Source organism: Mauremys mutica, chromosome 1 (assembly GCF_020497125.1).
Source record: "Mauremys mutica isolate MM-2020 ecotype Southern chromosome 1, ASM2049712v1, whole genome shotgun sequence".
Lineage (NCBI taxonomy): Eukaryota > Metazoa > Chordata > Testudines > Geoemydidae > Mauremys > Mauremys mutica.
The window spans coordinates 225,105,396-225,124,742 of NC_059072.1; the positions used below are offsets into that span (position 1 = coordinate 225,105,396).

General features: G+C 42.6%; 1 protein-coding gene across 2 annotated transcripts in view; it reads left to right on the forward strand.

Moving 5' to 3' along the window:
- The window catches only part of MAP3K15 (mitogen-activated protein kinase kinase kinase 15), a 165,822-nt gene that overhangs the window by 98,531 nt on the left and 47,944 nt on the right, over nt 1-19,347 (forward strand). For both annotated transcript variants that reach the window (XM_045015214.1, XM_045015129.1), the window contains exons 7-13: nt 5,441-5,611; nt 7,352-7,464; nt 8,568-8,727; nt 9,410-9,560; nt 9,906-10,013; nt 11,664-11,713; nt 17,095-17,190. In XM_045015214.1, the coding sequence (XP_044871149.1) occupies nt 5,441-5,611; nt 7,352-7,464; nt 8,568-8,727; nt 9,410-9,560; nt 9,906-10,013; nt 11,664-11,713; nt 17,095-17,190 (849 nt within the window). The remainder of the gene's footprint in view (nt 1-5,440; nt 5,612-7,351; nt 7,465-8,567; nt 8,728-9,409; nt 9,561-9,905; nt 10,014-11,663; nt 11,714-17,094; nt 17,191-19,347) is intronic.

A 19,347-nucleotide genomic window follows, 5' to 3' on the forward strand; every position in this document is an offset into this window, starting at 1 on the left:
TTGCAGGCAGGTTGGTACTTGGCACAACCTGTGCTACTGCAGCTCCGCTACTACAGGTATTTATATTTGTGATAGCTCAGTGAAAGCTAGTGAGAGTATGTGTATGCGAGCTGGGAATCATACTCCTGGCCCATAGTATAGATGTAGCCTGTGTATATACTAACGTTATCTTGTCAACACTCAGTTACCACCATGCTGAACACATTATAAATACCTAGATAGATATTATAAACACCATCCAAAAGCTTTCAAAGTATGTCAGTTAAATTAAAGAGACACTTCTCACCCCAAAACGCTTCCAAATATATGGATCATATCTGTAAATACATTGAATAGTACCTTGGCTGCAATGGGAAGACTTGAGGAGCAGGGTACTACTCATCATGAATAATAGTCTCTGAATCTGGCCCTAAATTAAAACAGGATGCAATGAACAAAGAGTCTGGGACTGTAGAATGATTGAGGGCAAGGGATACGACAGTGAAGTTATACAGTAACTTACGTTTGCTCTGTGCATGACTTGACTGGTCTTTCATATATAATGTGTGTGTTTATATGCACTTTAAAATGTAATGTAGCTTGATTGTGAACTAAAACAAACGTGTGTGTTTGTAGTTGGTGTGTGGTGCTGCGGTGATAGAAGTGAGAGAGCCAGTTAAGGAGAAGGGGATTGCTTGGCAGGATATGGAGATATGGGAGTTGAAGAGGGTATTGGGAATGGGGAAGTGGGAGGAAAGCTTAAGAGTAAGTCTCAGAAGGTGATGGTGTAGCAGACAGACAGGTAAAATAACTTGTTGACAAGTGAATTAAACAAGCAGCAACAGTGTGAGTGGTTTCTGACAATACGAGGGTGTCTGGTGATAGTGATGAGCTTAGGGTGACCAGATATCCCGATTTTATAGGGACAGTCCTGATTTTTGGGTCTTTTTCTTATATAGGCTCCTATTACCCCGTCCCAATTTTTCACATTTGCTGTCTGGTCACCCTAGATGAGCTGGATAGAGTGCAGCAGGGCTGATGTTGCAGAAGTGCATGGAGGCTGTAAAGGTGTATTGCTGTTGTGGAAGCTTCCTGGGGAGGGGTGGAGCATGCTACTGAAATCCAGTGTTTCCACTGGCTCAGTTCATCCCTGCATTCCCTCTTGCTGTGACTGCTGAAGCTAGAGTTGAAGCTGCCTATAAGTCCCTAGCTGGAGTTACTGTGCTCTGGATACCTCCCACTGGCATGTGGCCCTTGAGAATTGTTGCAAGGTGGCACAAGTAAAAGTTGTTCCCAGTCTGGTCTAACCTCTGCCATGGCTGGAGTGGGGCAGGATGGTCGTCTTTGACTGTCTATTATGATAATGATGCATAAAGAAGGTCAGCTGTACTGTATGCTGGCTTTTCTGTAAGCTAGATCACTTAATTGATAAGCGACTGGCATATAGTTGCCCTGACACATGTTTTAAGTAAGAGCATTGCAAGCAACATGATTGTGGAGATGAAAATAGCAGTTACTTGCAAACACTTATGTACCTGCTTAGCTATAAGGCCCATTGACTTCAGTAGTCCTGTTTGTGTATATAAAGTTATGCATGAATGCAAGTGTTTGCAGGATGAAGGCCTGAATGACAGCGATCAATACACATGTACATTTGCTGACCCATTCCTGCAGACTGGCCAAGATAGTTCATTTAGTTTTACACTCAGAGGATTGCAAAGTTTTTGTTTGTTTATGTGATGGAAATTTTTATGAAATCAACATTAATGTCTAAAATAGCCTTATTTGTTTCTGTATTAGTACAAGCAGGAAAACATTTTTTTAAAAAAAATATTGTGATCTAGTTTTCTGCCAAAAACTTTCTTTGGAGTTATGGGAATGATCTTCGTCCCCTTGAGCTGTGATTGCTGATAGAAAAACCCTACTCAATGCAACTTGTTTATATGCATTATTTTAAATGATCAGGAATACATCTTACCTTTTATTGCACTGTTACACAAGAGGGTAGAAGATAGGGAGCAGCAGCAGTTATCCTAATTCAAACAGCCAAGAGTATGGTAGGAAGTACACTCGATTAACATACATGAACTTGATCCATTGAAAAGGAGGGCTATTTAGTCCCCAAATTAACTAGCACATATGCTGCTAGCAGCAGCAGGTGTGTTTCGTAGCAGGTTGGCAAAGTAGCAGTAAAATACACAGAATGCATTGTGACGTCCGGTTATCTGGAATTTTGCTTCTGCCAGTAGGATTTCTTAGGCATGCTTACCTTGGTCAATTCATCCTTGCTGTGCTGACTTACTCATACCAGGAAAATATTTCATGCTTTCTGTTAGGTCTGCTGGGACATTATAGCGTAGTGTACTTTAACTCTGCCACTCTTCCTTCTGCTGTTAGGACTCTGAATGAAAAACATGTTAATACAATTGATGATGGGGCAAGGACAGTGTTAAACAGAATTACCATTTAAAAAAACAAAAACAAATTAAGCTGATTCAGTTGCTCTATTGACAGCACTGGAGCCTGAAATATACATTTAGACTTTGTCAGGCGTTTGGTTACCATAGTGATGAACATGAAATAAATAGGAGTCCTCTTATCTATGGAGTAGGTATAACAGTGTCATGCCAAGTGTCAGACGTTATCCCACCTGCGTACCTCCATGCTGAGTTGGAGAAGCTACCTGTAGGCCTTAAGAGAGTGGTTCAGTTTTTCATCCCATTCATACCTTGGCTTCTCAGCTGAGATTGCCTTACAGAGTGATAGTTAATTCCCAAGACTGGTGGTAACGTAGATGCTTACCCCATAGAAACTGGACTCATTTCACATAGGCCACATATAACTATCCTATGGTAATAACTTTGTCACTATTGACCTTGCACCTAGTGTACACTGGGCACATACTGGGATTTAATATCTCTTTAACTGCCTAAATTAGCTATTAGGTGCCAAAAATCAGATGTTCAGGTGACTAAGTATGGGCATCCATGTTTGAAAATTTGGCCTAGGTAAATATAGTTAAGATGAGTTGCTTGATGCCATGCTTGATAATGTCTCATATTAATTTAAATCCACAATTAATTGATCTAAAAAAGATTTAAATGCACTGTTCTAAATTCTATTAAAAGTCCCTTCCCTCCCCTACAAGGGAACTGAATAATTCATGGGATTCTTAATGAGATGTGGAGGCTTTTGCCCATTAGAATCTGGAGTACATATTGCATTAATATTGATATTATTTATATTGAGCTGATCCTTTGAAGACAAAGGGAGTCTTTCTGTTGAGTTGAATGGGCATTGGATCAAGCCCATGGTGCCCCAAAAGTGTTCAGTGCTACGTAGTGATAGAAAACTATTACCAGCTGTTCATTAGCCTATCCCAGGGATCGGCAACCTTTGGCATGTGGCTCACAAGGGTAATGGGTGCTGGGAAGCGGCGGCCAGCACATCCCTCGGCCTGCGCCGCTTCCTGCAGCCCCCATTGGCCTGGAGCGGCGAACCGCGTCCAGTGGGAGCTGTGATCGGCCGAACCTGCGGACACAGCAGGTAAACAAACCGGCCTGGCCCGCCAGGGTGCTTATCCTGGCGAGCCGCATGCCAAAGATTGCTGATCCCTGGCCTATCTTAAGCAAAACTATCCTTGTGTCATACTATGTATTGTATTACAGATGGCTTTTTCTTTAAATTTGTGCTTTTTGCACAGACAATTTATAAACGTGGCTTAATGGTACGAACCTACACCAGCTAACTGAAAGTACTGTAAGTTATATGCTGGTTGTGTGATGCCTTTAAAAGCAAATGTAGTAGACATTATTGTGTCAGCGATGTCTTAAGCACATCCCTAAATTCCAATATGTGCTAATTATGGGACCTCAAAGGAACCTGTTTTAAGACCAAATATTGTCCTTGGCTATGCATGCACAACTTTCATTGTATTTATGTAAAAAGGGTAGAATTTGGCCAACATTCCTTAGAGAATCTGATTAATGTAGAACAGGTTTAGTGAGAGAATGTGACACAGAGGACATTGGACTTGTCCTTTCCTCTTTTTAATTTGTTACCTCTATAAAGTTCCAAAAAGTCCTTTTCCTTTCATTTGGATCTCATTAGAAATGGTCAGGAAGAACTTCAATTCAGAATTTAATCTGAAGAAACAATGCACTCTTTTAAAACTCTCTGGTACTTGCTACTGTACAATTTACATAATGCCTCTGGCATCACAGGCAGTACAAAATGTAGAGAACTAGTGACAAATATGTATAGCAATATTGCACTTTTATCCTGCACTTCTCACGCATAGAACATGTTTTACTGTAGGTATGTTCTATAGGCCCTGGTCTATCTGCTGGTTACCCAAGTAACTGAGCAGCTGTACCAGAGATTAAATCCTTTCAGTGGAAAAAAATTCTAAAATTACTAGAAGCAGATATCTGCCCTTGGCATTGCTGGCAAAGCAAGCATATACGTTCTTAAGCCTAAGTTTGTTTCTGTATACCTAGATACTAGGGATCAGGAAACCATAAGCAGATCTGAAAATGGGTTGGTAAATAGTTTGAATCCTAGTTATTAGCAAAATGCTGGTAAGTGGATTTTAAACTCTAAAACCGTGCTTGCTTTTCACTTGCAAATGCATTTGTTTTCTGTTCACACTGATGTGCCTTTTTGATGTAATAGTGAGAGTGAGTTTTAAATTTATTGAAAACAACGAGGTAAATCTAGGTTTATTTAGCCAGGAATTCTGAAGTTATGTTAACAAAAATGTTAAGAGCATATAATATTTTACTAGCTTGATATTTGTGACGACTATGACTGTTACATGTTTTTAATTAGAAGCTCATTACAGTTGTTAATTTTTAGATCTTTTACACTTTTTATTTCTTACCGCCACAGATTAATCAAGGAATAAAAGTAGTTCACTTCAATACTATTTCCCTCAATATCCGTTTCCCCAAAGACTTCATGTTGATCTCTCTTGTCTTGCTGGACAAAGAGAGATCAACCTGGCTTTCCCCCACAGCCAGTCAATATCACCACAGGACACGCTGGTACTGGTCACTTCCGAATTATGGGTCCATGCCTGTAAACACTATTAGGCATCGTGCAGTGAGGAGTCCCATTGACTACCATGGGAATACGACTGTTACCCTGTAGCAAGTGTTGTGGGGACTGAGCCTCATGTGAAGTGCTTGTTTCCCCTTCACAGCATGCCCAACACCTGTCTGTTCATGGATGGAAGAACCAGGTGAGAGATGGAGAATCTTTAATATACCTGAATAGTCTGAACTTTATTCAGTTCTTAGATTTAACAAGTAGTTCCCCTATGACAGTAGAGTTTTATTTATGCCAACCAATACACAATTACATTTCAGTGGAATGATAGCAAAAACTAAATCTATTGTGCATCTCAGACTTGCTGTTTTGGATTTGAACTCATTCGTATCATTTTCTGCATTGATTTTAGAAGGAACAATACGGGCGACAGAGGGAAGGCATTACAAGTGATGCTTCAAGTCCTGCAGACCTGTGATCACCCTGCTCCAGATATGTTCTGCCTGTGTGGGAGAATCTACAAGGACATATTCCTTGATTCCGACTGTAAAGATACCAGTAGCCGAGATATTGCCATTGAATGGTAACAGAAAAAGCAAACCCATTTGAAAATGCTGTTAAAGTTTTACATCTGGCTTTGAAAAAACAGCAGAATTTATCTAAACAAGACTGCCGAATTATAAGACTAAACTCCAAGATCTTTACTTCCACACAGTGTTTATTTAAGCAAACTCCTATTGAAGTAAAATTTGCACTTGGTTTAGTCAGAATTGAGAAAACTTTGAGTAAGGATCTCCATTTTGGCCAACCATATCTTAGTGTTTTTTGTTTGTTTTGTTTTAAGGCAAACAAATTCCTGGTCTCTTACTCTTCTCTATGTATTGGTATGGGTTGGGAATGCTGCACAAACAGCGAATTCAGGGTGAAATTCACCTCCGTGCAGAGACACCACAGAAGACCTAGTGCTATTTACATCTCACTTAAACCCCACTTTGAGGGTTTAAGTGAGATGCAGGTAGCGTGTAGGCCTCATGCTGGTCTTCTGCACAGGGAGGAATTCTATCCTCAGTCCCAGGAGGGGGTGCTGAGAAAGGAGATGTCTCATGTTGCTCAATAGCAAGTTGTCCAGTGAGTTTAAGGAGCCGCATTGATAAACTCCATAATAAAGTCACGGCACAGACATGTGTATACACAGATGTGTGTGTGTGTGTGTGTGTATATATATATATATATAAGCCGCATATTGTACAGTAATTATTCAAACTTCTGCTGATTGCAGTAATGTTAATGGTGTATTTTCTGGATTGTTACTGTAAAATATTTTTTTTTCAAAGGGGATGTCTCAAGCAGTGTGTGCAGGGAATAATGAACTCCCAGGATGTAAATGGGTCTCTCCTGAAATTAAATATATGCATAAAAACTGTTGGCCCTAGATAATTTAGCCAAGTTCATGGGAGTTTTGCTACTAAGGAACAAGATTTGGGGCATAGAGACATAAAGTACAGAATATGTGCAACTCTCAGCCCCTTTTGTAAAATTCTCACTAAGAAAGAACATCTTGCTGCATTTTCCTTGAATATTCCTATATCACCAATGGAATAAAATGACGTTCTGTTGCATTAAATGTTAATTTTTTTAAATAACTAACTCAGATTTTCCTTCCTCCAAATCATGCAAATTGATGGGACACAAAATTGTATGCAGGTCCTCTGCTCTCCTCTCTTCTTTGACAACAGGTTAAATCAGTGGCTCTCAACCTTTCCAGACGACTGTACCCCTTTCAGGAGTCTGATTTGTCTCGCGTACCCCCAAGTTTCACTTCACTTAAAAACTACTTGCTTACAAAATCAGACATAAAAATACAAAAGTGTGACAGCACACTATTACTGAAAAATTGCTTACTTTCTCATTTTTACTATATAGTTATAAAATAAATCAATTGGAATATAAATTTTGTACTTACATTTCAGTGTATAATATATAGAGCAGTATAAACAAGTTATTGTCTGTATGAAGCTTAGTTTGTACTGACTTCGCTGGTGCTTTTTATCTAGCTTGTTGTAAAACTAGGCAACTATCTAGATGAGTTGATGTACCCCCTGGAAGACCTTTGTGTACCCCTGGTTGAGACCCACTGGGTTAACGCATGGTCTCTAAAGCATTCCCTTTTCAAGGTGGTGTTGGTACAAAGTAATGAACATGTTACATGGTCCCTAAAAATACTTTCTTCCCAGGGGGCGATGAGCCCCTTTTTTCACAACTGTGCCGTGTTTTGTGTTTAAGGCACAGTAAGATGTGAGCTCTAGACTCTTTGTCTCTGCAGGTACCGCAAAGGATTTGAGCTCCAGTCAAGTCTATATTCTGGAATTAACCTTGCAATTTTGCTGATTGTGGCAGGACAGCAGTTTGAAACCTCTATGGAACTAAGAAAAATAGGTAAACAAACAAGAAGTTTGTGTTCTCTTTTTAATAAAGAACAATTGAATTTTATTTTGCTGAGATGGGTCTGAGGTCTATTCATCATTGCCCCTTGGTCCCTTTATGCCAGCTACATCAGCATAAAAGGGGCCACAGAAGGAGCATAAATCTGCTCCAGGGAACAGACCCCAGATATGTGTGACCCCTACAATTGCTGCAGAGACAGCTCTGTGCCACCTCTTCAGGAGCCCTGGGAACAGGCGGGGGAATTAGAGCACACAGCAGAGGTGGAGGGAAGTGGTGTAGGCTGGACCTGTGGCCCAACTGTTCTGCACCACTGCAGTGGTTCAGAGTTGCCATTGCAACAAAGGTGTGAATTAAGGGGCATTGAGGGCCACTACGGACACTGAATCAGGGAGACCATCCCCCCACCCCCTTTGTATCAGTGCAGAGATTAATCTGGCTCAAAATTTGGTTTAGCCCATTACAGCATTAGGAGCCAGTTGCCCAACTCAGATTCCAATTTCCCCAAAGTTCAAGAGCTTGATTGAAACCCATCCCTGGGATAGATAGATTTATAAAGTAAAACTGTTGTATTATAGATTCAGTTACATTATAAAAAGGTAATAGCCAAAAATCAAAGTTCTACATTTGGAATCGGATCCTCAGCTGCACCAGAGCAGCCCTCCCCGCAGCAAAGGAGGTCAGGGGGATGCAAAAGTGTCTTTTTAACCACTTTACACCTCAATCCTGGGACCAGTCTGCACCAGCCCCTGACCTAGGGACTGTTCCAGCAGGTGGGGATCTCTGGGACATAGGGACACCTAGGTACATCCCCTACACTGGGAGCCAGTGTAAGAGCTCCTACAGTGGCCCTTCAAAAAATAAATCCTTCCCTGGCCAGCTGAGCCATGTCTAAGTCTGCGTTTTGTCACCACAGCTGTACAAAGTAACCTTAATGGGGTCAAGCACCTGGCCCATAATCTCCAGGTAGGAGTAAATACTCCCCATTCTTTCATTAATGACAATTCCATCTCTGAATGATCATTGTTACAGTGATAGCAAAATATGCAAAAATTTCATTTAAAATAGAAGCATTCTTTCAATGTGGAATTTTCCAGGTGTGCGGCTGAACAGTTTGTTGGGAAGAAAGGGAAGCTTGGAAAAAATGAATAATTACTGGGACGTGGGACAGTTTTTCAGTGTGAGCATGCTGGCCAGTGACATTGGTAAGGCAGTGCAAGCAGCAGAGAAACTGTTTAAACTGAAGCCTCCAGTTTGGTAAGTAGTGTGTGTTCACATTAAATGCACATAAAGTCTCAGTCAAAAGAGCTACCTTTTGGGATTTTTATAACTAGACTGGACAAAATACTAGAAAATGTCCAGTAGGGAACAATCCTACACAGACAATTGGATGAACCAGATGACTTAATACATTTCTAAATCTCAAATTTTTGCAACTCTGATTTGAACTTGATTCTTTATTGTGTTTTTTTTTCTGGTAGAAAATAAAAGTATCCATCAGACTGATAGAGCTGGTTTTAGATTCCCCTGAAATGTGTATGTTAAGGGGAGGAGGATGGTGGAGATGACTCAGACTGAAGTAGAATTCTCTTCTAAGTATTGATATGTGCAACCCATTCTGCCCCCCATGTGATCAGTCCATTGGCATCACTACATAGGGATCCATTTAACCATGTACTTCTCAAATCAGTTGTGCATAAAAGCACACTATAGATTCATGTCTAAGCTTGATATCAGGCCTATAAATCTGTAAAATCAGCACAGTCATATGTAGATGACAGTATCTTGTAGACTACATTTAATTTTGTTTTAAATTACATTTGAGCTACTAACTTATTAAAAAGCTTTGGGAGGGGAGGGGATTCTGAGTCAGTCTCAGAGTCTCTCTCTCTCTCTTTCTCTCTCTCTCTCTCCCCTTGATTGACTGTATATGTTCTAGGTACTTGAGGTCATTAGTCCAGAACCTGTTGTTAATTCAGCGTTTCAAGAAACTCATCATCGAGCATTCTCCCAGACAAGAGAGACTGAACTTCTGGTTAGATATCATTTTTGAGGCAACGAAAGAAACAACTAATGGACTGAGATTTCCAGTAAGATGCCCAAATAGGTTTTGTAACATATAAATCCTAATTTCCCCAGGTCTTATTGAATGGCATTAACCAAAATCTAGCATATTTTCAATCTCCCTTCTTCTAAGTAGTCATTTGACCAACCTAAAAACATCTGATGCCCTCTCTAAAGTACAGTAACAAATATACCATAAAAATATTGTTTTATTGTAAATAGGAAAAAAACCATGGATTTTGTAAAACAAAAAAATATGTATGTAATGTCTAGTTTGAGATTGCTTATTATCCTATATCACTATCCTTCTTGAGATCTTATGGTATAGTTGCTGTTACATTTCACTAAACAGAACTCTGTTTTTTTTTTAGGTTTTAGTGATAGAACCAACTAAGGTCTATCAGCCTGCATATGTGTCAATCAACAATGAAGCAGAAGAGAGCACTGTCTCTCTGTGGCATGTCTCACCCACTGAAGTGGTAAGACAGATGGCAAACACATTTCACATGGCTAATGATGCTTTGTACTTATATGGCTCCTTTTTCACCTATGGATTTTGAAGCACTTTAGAAACACTTTAAACTTTTCTACATCCCTGTGACGCAGGACAATTAATATCTCCATTTTACACATGGGGAAACTGAGGTACTATAGAGAAGGGTGAAATGACTTGCAGATCTGGGATTATTCAGTGGCTGATCTCAGATAAGAATTCAGGTCTTTGTTGCTCCCAGTCCTGAGCTCATTTTACTAGAACATGCTCTATCAAAGTCTTCCATGCATCTGATGAAGTGGGTTATAGCCCACGAAAGCTTATGCCCAAATAAATTTGTTAGTCTCTAAGGTGCCACAAGGACTCCTCGTTGTTTTTGCTGACTAACAGACTAACATGGCTACGCCTCTGAAAACTTTTTGGGTAGCGTGATTGATTCTGTTATCCTCTTTAATTTTTGTTTTTTTACATTAGCACATGTGATTTTACAGAGATACAATTCGGAGCTAACCTACATTGATTATTAATTATTATTGATAAAGCACCATAATGGCATTGTTGAAATTGTAAAGGTTTTCCAAACGTAGGGAGCAGCATGAAAGAAGATATCAGGTTGTGAGCCAGTGAAGGACAAAGTCAAGAGACAAACTTTGTTGGAATATGGGGTTATGAGAGAGGGTGTAGGAGGAAATTTATAAAGTGATGGGATGCAGACAGGTATGGAGTTGTCCAAACCCTTGAAAGTGAGAAGTAACTTGAATTTGATGAGAAAGGAGAATAGAAAGCCCAGAATGATCAAGAAAGGGGAGATACTGTTGGAAAGGCATGAGAGGAGGACAGCTTTTGCAGCCTCCATGAGTGAGATCTGGAAAAGAGGTATGGTAGCCAAAGAGGTTATGATAACCAAAGTAAGAGATGACCAAATAATGGAACAAGGTTTTAAATGTTTGTGCATCCCTGAAATCTAATCTGACCTGGTGTGGTGGGGTTGTGCACTACTCCCAATACAGGCCACAGCATATATGACACAATTTTACCTTACAAAGAAGATTCCTTGTTGACTGCCCTAACCTATGTTAGCTGACAACAGTAACCAAGACACCATCCACTTGCTGGGGACAGCTGGAGGGCAGTACTTATGGTCATAATCTGTCCATTTCCCTCTCTGCCTCCAATTATTTCTGTGCCAGAGCTTCCAGGGGGAGAGAATTCATAGGAGCCAATTACGCTAGTGCTCTGTCTGCTGAAAACAGGAGAGTTCTATTCCTAAAGGAGAAGAGCAGGGTAGTGGATCTGCCCTATGTGTATTTTTTAATGTGAAAGGATTGCTTAATCAGTCCAAAGATGTACTGTTTGGTAAATTACACTTCAAGCTTCAACTTTGCTTTTGAAACTGAATTTTACACTAGAAAATATGTATCTTAATTCACTGTGATATTTTTAAAATTGCTTTTCCTCAAGTGAGTAAAGCTAGCATTGAATATACATCCTATATCTACCCAAATCTATTCATCCTTTCAAATAAAAATATGGAGATGTGGCTAGTCTTGCCAAGATCCTATGTATTGTATGACTTTGCTTTCAAATAACAAGCTGAGACTAGCCTTTGGTTGACTTAGATCTTTGTTCCTTACAGAAACAGATTCATGAATGGAATTTTACAGCTTCCTCCATTAGGGGAATAAGGTTGGTATGTTTGAAAACAACTAATTACGGTTTCACATTTAATGTTTCACTTATGTCAAATGATCATGCCTTACGATTTGAGATAATGAACTCTGCTTTTCATTTCCTGTTAAATCTTTCTTCTACTTAAACCGCTTCAGAACATTGTAATAGGGAAGAGTCTGTCTTTCCTTAAGTCAGTGGGTTCTCAAACTTTTGTACTGGTGAACCCTTTTAAATAACAAGCCTCCGAGTGCGACACCCTCACCCCCTTTTTATATATTTAACACCATTATAAATGCTGGAAGCAAAGTGGGGTTGGGGGTGGAGGCTCACAGCTCGCGCCCCCCATGTAATAACCTCACGATCCCCTGAGGGGTCCCCAGTTTGAGAACCCCTGCCTTAAGTCAAGCAGAGCAGTGAGCTTCTGCTCTAAAGAGTCCGACCTAAAATGTCAGAGTTCTATTTTGAACTGTATTTACAATTTTTATATTCAGCTAAGCTGGGGTTGCCAAACTTTTTGACATCATGACCCCATTTTAACTAATTATTTCCTCCCAGGACCCCAGACAGCCTGGAGGATGCCATTTTGTCCTAGAATATGATGTCCTCTGCACAGAGTGACCTTGTATGTATGGTGCATGTGAAGTCATGTGTAGAGCAAAATGGCCTTCTCCAGGCATCATGACCTGGCACACACTGTACATGTGAGCAAAATGGCATCCTCCTCACACTAGGGATTGCCACAACCCCATCTGCTGATAGTGTGACCCCGTTTGGGAACCATTGAGCTAAACCCACCCTCAATTGGTGCAATCACACTTTGTTAGTTCCATGTCACTGGAAGCTAGATTTCCAGGAAATAAATTGTAGTTTCTTTTCCATGGTTGACACTTTTGTATTTAAAAACAAGGATGAGAGAGGACTGGAAGAGGCTAGCTGAAGACATCTCTTACATTAGGAGACGTCTATAGAGAAATCTTCAGGCTGCAAGAAAAGTACAAGGTCTCAGACTAGAGTTGCCAACTGTCTAATCTCACAAACCCCAACACCCTTACCCTGCCCGGCCTCTTCTTTGAGGTCCCACCCTGCTCACTCCATCCCCCCTCCCTCTGTCGCTCACTTTCCGCCACCCTCACTCACTTTCACTGGTCTGGAGGGGATACGGGCTCTGGCCTGGGTCCAATGGGTTCGGGGGTGTGTGGGGCTCCATGCTGTCCCTGGGGCAGGGGTTTGGAGTGCAGGAGTGGGTGTGGGGTCCAGAAGGGGGCTCAGGGCTGGGGCATGGGATTGGGATTTGTGAGGGGTGCAGGCTCTGGGAGGGGGCTGGGGTGCAGGAGGGGGCTGTGGGCTGGGGCAGGGGGTTGGATGCAGGAGGGGGTGAGGGGTGCAGGCTCCGGCAGGGTGGCGCTTACCTTAGATGGCTCCCAGTTGGCGACACAGCGCAGCTAAGGCAGGCTCCCTGTCTGCCTGCCTTGGCCCCACGCTGCTCCCAGAAGCAGCTGGCATGTCCCTCTCGCCCCTGGGGGTGGGCAGATGGCTCTGCACGCTGCCTCCACTCACAGGCACCACCGCCGCGGTTCCCAGCCAATGGGAGCTGCGGAGTTGGCGCTTGGGATGAGGGCAGCACGCGGAGACCCTTGCCTTCCTCCCCCCCAAGAGGCTGCAGGGATGTGCAGGCCACTTCCGGGAGCGGCACAGGGCCAGGGCAGGCAGGGAGTCTGCCTTAGCCCCGCTGTGCCACCAGACTTTTAGCAGCCTAAAATCTCCCGGTTTGGCTTCAGTAGCCTCTGGGAGATAAAGCCCGACACTGAGAGACTCCCGGTGAAACAGGGAGGGTTGGCAACCCAATCTCAGACCCAGATAGATGATGTATATAAAAAAAATATCTGAGATCACATCAGCAAAGGTGATTACCCAATCTAGGTGTAGGAGCTTCTGAGAGAAGTGAACCAATGGGTAACTTCTCTTCTCTTCCTGGACTTTCTTGATCAAGAAACAATTAATTATATTGTCCAAAAGCTTCTTCCCTCAGTTTGACAAAGGATTAAATTAAACTGAACTCTAAATATAATGTTGCCAGATAATAGTAAAAAGTCAGCCCTGTTTTCTAAAACTTAATTAATTTTTTTTAACAAAGCTCAGTTGTAGTTTCTTAGGCCATGAATTAGTTTAGTTAGCATAAAACATCAGTCCAATAAAGAAGATACATTACAACAAAGAGCTCTGAACTCAAAATCCTGGAAGCATTACAAATAACCTACCTGTGTAATTGAGCACTTGAAGATATCACATAAAAAACCAAAGAATTTCATATTTCCTCTCAAGTACAAGTAATGACCTCAGAACAGTACCCCTTTGATTAAATAAAAATAATACTACCTTTCTTGGTTCATTAACCAAGCAATAAAATAATATAACCAGATTCTTCTGCTCAGAAGCTACACTGATTAAAGTCCCCAAAAGAGAGGAAGCACAGAGATGAAATAGATGGGAATTCTCTAGTGGCTCTGGGGAAATAATCTTACCCCCTAAGACTGCCGTGCATCCGTTGCTGCAGCCGCACGCTCCTGTGGGTCATGGCCCCTTCTCCACCCAGCTCTGTTGCAGAACAATGGTTGAGGGAACCACTTGGCCTCCTCACTCCTTTCCTAGTGTCCTTGCTCTGCCTCCCTCCCCCACCCCAAGTGCAGGTGCTGGGAGCGTGGGTGCTGGAACTAGGGGTGCTGCTGTACCCGCTGGCTTGACGTGGTTGCCATTATATAGAGGGTTTACAGTTTGGTTAAATGGCTCTCAGCACCCCCACTATAAAAATTGTTCCAGCACCCTTGCTGGGAGCCTTCACAGAGTTGTTGTCCCCTTGCTGTAAGGGTCTGGAGCCTGGGTCTGCTGGTCCCTAAGCAACTGCTGCATCCACATTGCCACCAGACAGCTCTGTAAGAGCAGCAGTTGACAGGCTGTGAATGTAGTGGGCCCAACAGTACTGGATATACTACCCACAAAGGAGCTGATTGGCTCCCAGAGTCCCTGATTGGTCCAGGTGCACTACTTAAGCTTGGAGGGAGCACCAGGAACAGGAAGTTGACTATGCAAATAGGCGAATCCTCAGCTAGCTTCTATCACAGCCTTTGCTCTTAGTTACTGCTCTGATCCCTGGCTTTAGTTCCTGGCTTCTGACTCTGTCTCTGACCCTCAGCCTTGACTCCTGGCTTCCAACCCTGGCTCTAATCCTCTGTGCTGGTTCCGGTCTTCCAGTTACAGCTCTTACCTTTGGTTCTGTTCCTGACTCTTGACTCCAGCTCTACCCACTAGGCCTGGTCACCCAGGCCCCAACTGTAGCACTTGCACTCAAATCCTGCCTACCTGGCCTTCAATACTGCAGAACTACCACTAGTCCTTCTGCACCTGTGCAACTGAGATAGGTGCAGCCAGGATTTTCCCTTTGTTGCACTGGAGAAATGTTAGGTTATTTTTGGTCCCAACAAGTTTCCAAGACCAATGAAATGATTATTGTTGCTGGTGTGCACCGTTACCAGATAAGGTGCTAATTTTCTAAAACACACATTACTTACTTTACAATGGGCTTAGTTTGCATTATTAATCATTGCTTAGCATGGTAACTTTACTTAAATAGTGACAATTCATTTGCTTTGGCTCCTTTCTTAATCATTTCTGCGGACTCTAAAACCCTTGGAAGTAAAGTTTTATGTGATTGAATTAGGTATGATTTCTTTTAACGTTTGTATTTGTTGATTTTGAGTTATTTTGACCTCTTCATGCTTTTGAAACTCTCACCAGTTATTTAATATAGAATAGTACTTGTAATCTTAATAAACACTTTTGTCAAATGTAATTGTTCTTTATGGTAGCCAGTTAATCTGAAACTCCTGAGGCATTCCTATATAGTTTGTTATATTTAGTAAACTGAAAATCATATGCATGGATATTGACTTGTTTCACCTGTGTATAACCTTTGAAAATTCACATTGTTTTTTATTGTAGTTTAGTCAGATAGATTAATCTGCCTCATACATTTCTACACCGGAGATTGCTTCATCAAAGCCAAATGATGCAGTGACATTTGAAATGGAGAGTTTTATTGTGTGTTTTGTAAAGTAATAGAGCTGGCTGCAAAAAATGAGGGTTTCCTCCCATGTTACATTTCCAGAGTGGAGTTATTACTAAATATAACTTTTATTAAAATTATACAAAATGTTTTTTGTTTTGGCCGAATTCTTTCTATGTATTTTAGAATGTTGGCACTGTTGTTACCCTTAAATGTTACAGCAACCCAAAATATTGAGCATTCAATTAATTCATGTTCTCAAATGAACAATGCCTTTACAAAACAAGGCACCTCATACACATAAGTAAAGTGCTAATAAAAAATTATTGAATGGGGGAAAAATAGCATTTAGAGTGAATTTTGCTTGGGATCATAAAGACCATGAAAATTTCCAAATGCAGCTGAACTGCAGAGGTTCTCTTACAAAGTGGACACACAAAAGACCTCTTCAAACTCTACACTTAGTTGAACAGGGCTTCATGACAGTTCTGTGCAGTCTAGTGTGGAGGGAGAGCTTGGTGGCTGCTCAGGGAAGGGAGGAAGGGGTTGCAGGAGTTTGCAGTTATGCAGATCCTATGACTATGAACTCCTGTATGGGGGATGGAAAATGTTTAGCAATTCAGAAGCGATTCCAATCCAAAAGCTAGTAGCAGCTATAATGGGATGGTAGGACTTCTGTGTGCATTGTGCATGGACTGAAGGTGGATTCCATTTCTCCCAGTTCCTGCAAAGTTCTTCAGCACGCAGCCCATTTATTTGGGTTCTGTGCAGGGGTGATCAAAGAGGCACTTTTTCAACAAAGGGCCTGGCCTCAATGGCAGATGTTGTTGTGCATTAATCTGGTTTTTAAAGGGTTCTAAGAAGCTTACACACTAATGTATGTTGCCATTATTTCCTTTTCAAGGTTTATTGCAAATGTAACCGAAGTATAAACTAAATTCGTTAACATAAACAAAGACAGCCCTGGAATCCAAATAGATGTTAAATCAGTTCAGTTTCCACACAAGGGCAGTCAAATACTAGGAAATCATATGAGTCTACTAAGAAAGGTTTAAAAAAAACGAAAAACATCTGGGATGAGATCAAAATCAACATTAGTTTTGCCATTGACTTAAATGTGGCCAGGATTTCACCCTCAATAATAGGTGACACAAGACATTTTATATGTAAGGAGAACAATTACAGCGATTCTTGCATTTGTGAGAGAATTAACTGTGTCCTTGAGAAAAGAAAAGTTGTCTGAAATTGAATAATTCCTAAGATATTACTGCTTCCTCCTCCGTGCTGTCTAATATGAACATATAGAGTAAAACTTTTTTTGATGGAAATTTTACAGCATATCCAAGTTTGACGAACGATGTTGTTTTCTTTATGTCCATGACAACTCTGATGACTTTCAAATCTACTTTTCCACAGAGGACCAGTGTAGTAGGTGAGTTGATTTTACCACTAATAAAACTTCTCTGGTATGTGACTGTTAAGGGTGTTGGAGCCTTCCCAAAAGTGGGGGAGCTGGGGGCCCCTGCCCCTCCCCTGGCCAAGCCAGAAGCTGGAGCAGGGCCGGGGAGCCCACTGTCCCCCTCACCTGGGTTGGAGTGTAGCCGAAATCATCCCCCTGCCCATGTCCCCATTACCCAGGCCTCCCGCCTAGGGCAGGTGGAGGGACCCAGGCTCTCCCTGACCCAGCTCCAGCCAGGGGGCAGGGCCACGGAGCCGCAGCCCGGCCATGATAAGAGCTGTACGGGCAGCTGTAGAGAGCTGCAGTGGGCCCTCCACCTGCCGCGGTATGGGAGGCCCACCAAGAGAAGCCCCCAGCCCATGTCTTCCCCCTCCCCCCAGCCAGAGCTGGGTCGGGGAGCGCCACGTGGGCAGCTGTGGTGAGCTGGCCTGGAGTCATGGATCTTCCACCTGCCCTGGGCTGGGCAGGGAGCCCGGGGGCAGGAACATGGGCCCGGGGGCTGCTTTAGGCCCGCACCATGGGCAGGTGGAGGGTCTGCACAGTCCTCACAACTGCCCAGGCTCCCCAGCCGGGCTCCACGCTGGCCTGGCCATGGAGCTGGGGCTTGGGGAGAAGAGGAGGGGAAGGGAACAGGGTCCATCCTGGTGAAAAGTGGACCAGTCAGACGTGTCCACATTCAAAAACTGGGAGGGCCATGGCCTCCCTGCTCCCCCTCCCTGCTCCCCTCCCTCATCACGGGTGACTGGTATATAGCACTTAGTAGAGGACAAAAACGGACAGTTTTTCAGATAAGAAATAAAAGTTCATTTGTGCATTTATCATCTTGAAACTTTTTTTCTTATTAAGAAACTGTGGGCTGAATTCAGAGATGATATATAAGATGATATGAGCTAGATCCCATTACACTCAGACTGTCCCTACACCTACTTTGCAATATTTAAGGCAGTCTCTGTTGGTACAACTTGCATGTAAACAAGCTTGAACCAGGGCCGCCCAGAGGATACAGGGGGCCTGGGGCAGGGCCAGGGCCAGGTCTTCAGCGGCAATTCAGCAGCGGGTCCCTCGCGGAGAGAAGGACCCGCTGCCGAATTGCCACTGAAGAATGAAGTGGCGGCGGTAGAGCAGCCTAAGTGCCGCTGATCACAGCTTTTTTTTTTTCCCTCGCTGCTTGCGGCGCTTGTACTCACCGGGTGACACTCCAAGGCTTCTGCAGCAGTTCAGCGGTGGGTCCTTCACTCACTCCGAGTCTTTGGCTGCACTGAAGGACCCGCTGCCAAAGACCTGGAGCAAGGGAAGGGCCCGCTGCCGAAGTGCCGCCAAAACCTGGAGGGGCTTGTGGGGCCCCTGTGGGGCCCGGGGCAAATTGCCCCACTTGCCTCTGGGCGGCCCTGGCTTGAACTAAGGTATAAGTTAAAGTAGCCCCCATCCTACTTTAACCTACACTTTCTTCTAGCTCGTTGGCATGTAAATTACACTTACTTGGACTTCCTTAAACCCTGCAAAGTGGTGGGTAAGTAGGTTTAAAGAAGTATAATGGAGAGTCTAACTTACTACCTCGCATGTAACCCTTCTGAAGTTTGCCATGGGTATCTGAATATTCTCTGCAGATAGAGTATATCAAATCTAGATAATAAGTACAGTAGTTGAAATTCTGGTGGAAGACGTACTAGGAGAGTATTTGGTCTATAACTCTCCTGGGATTGGAATTTGACTGGTGACATCAGTGGAGTTTCTATCAGCAGTGAATTCATCTCTGTTTGTCTTAATATATCTAACGTTTTTTCCCTCTTTTGGGCTGTGATCTGTGTTTAGTGTTTATATAAAATGGGGAACACACAACAATATGTTAAACATTATTAAGGTTGTAAAGTCAAGCTCTCAAAAGTTAGCAAATGCCAGAATTAGGGTTGTTTGTTTAACCTTAAATCTGGCCCCTCGTGTATATGCATTATAATACAGTCTTTAATTACATGGTCGTGTGATATTTTTTCCACAGGACCCCTGGCTCTCTCAGTGCAGAGGCTGCATCTGCTCTGGGGTGAATGAGAGTGTGTAGTGAAGTAGGTGCGTAGGACCCCTGCCTTATTTGTTTGCAGGAGTCGGAAAATGTGCAGTGAACAAGGCAGGGGA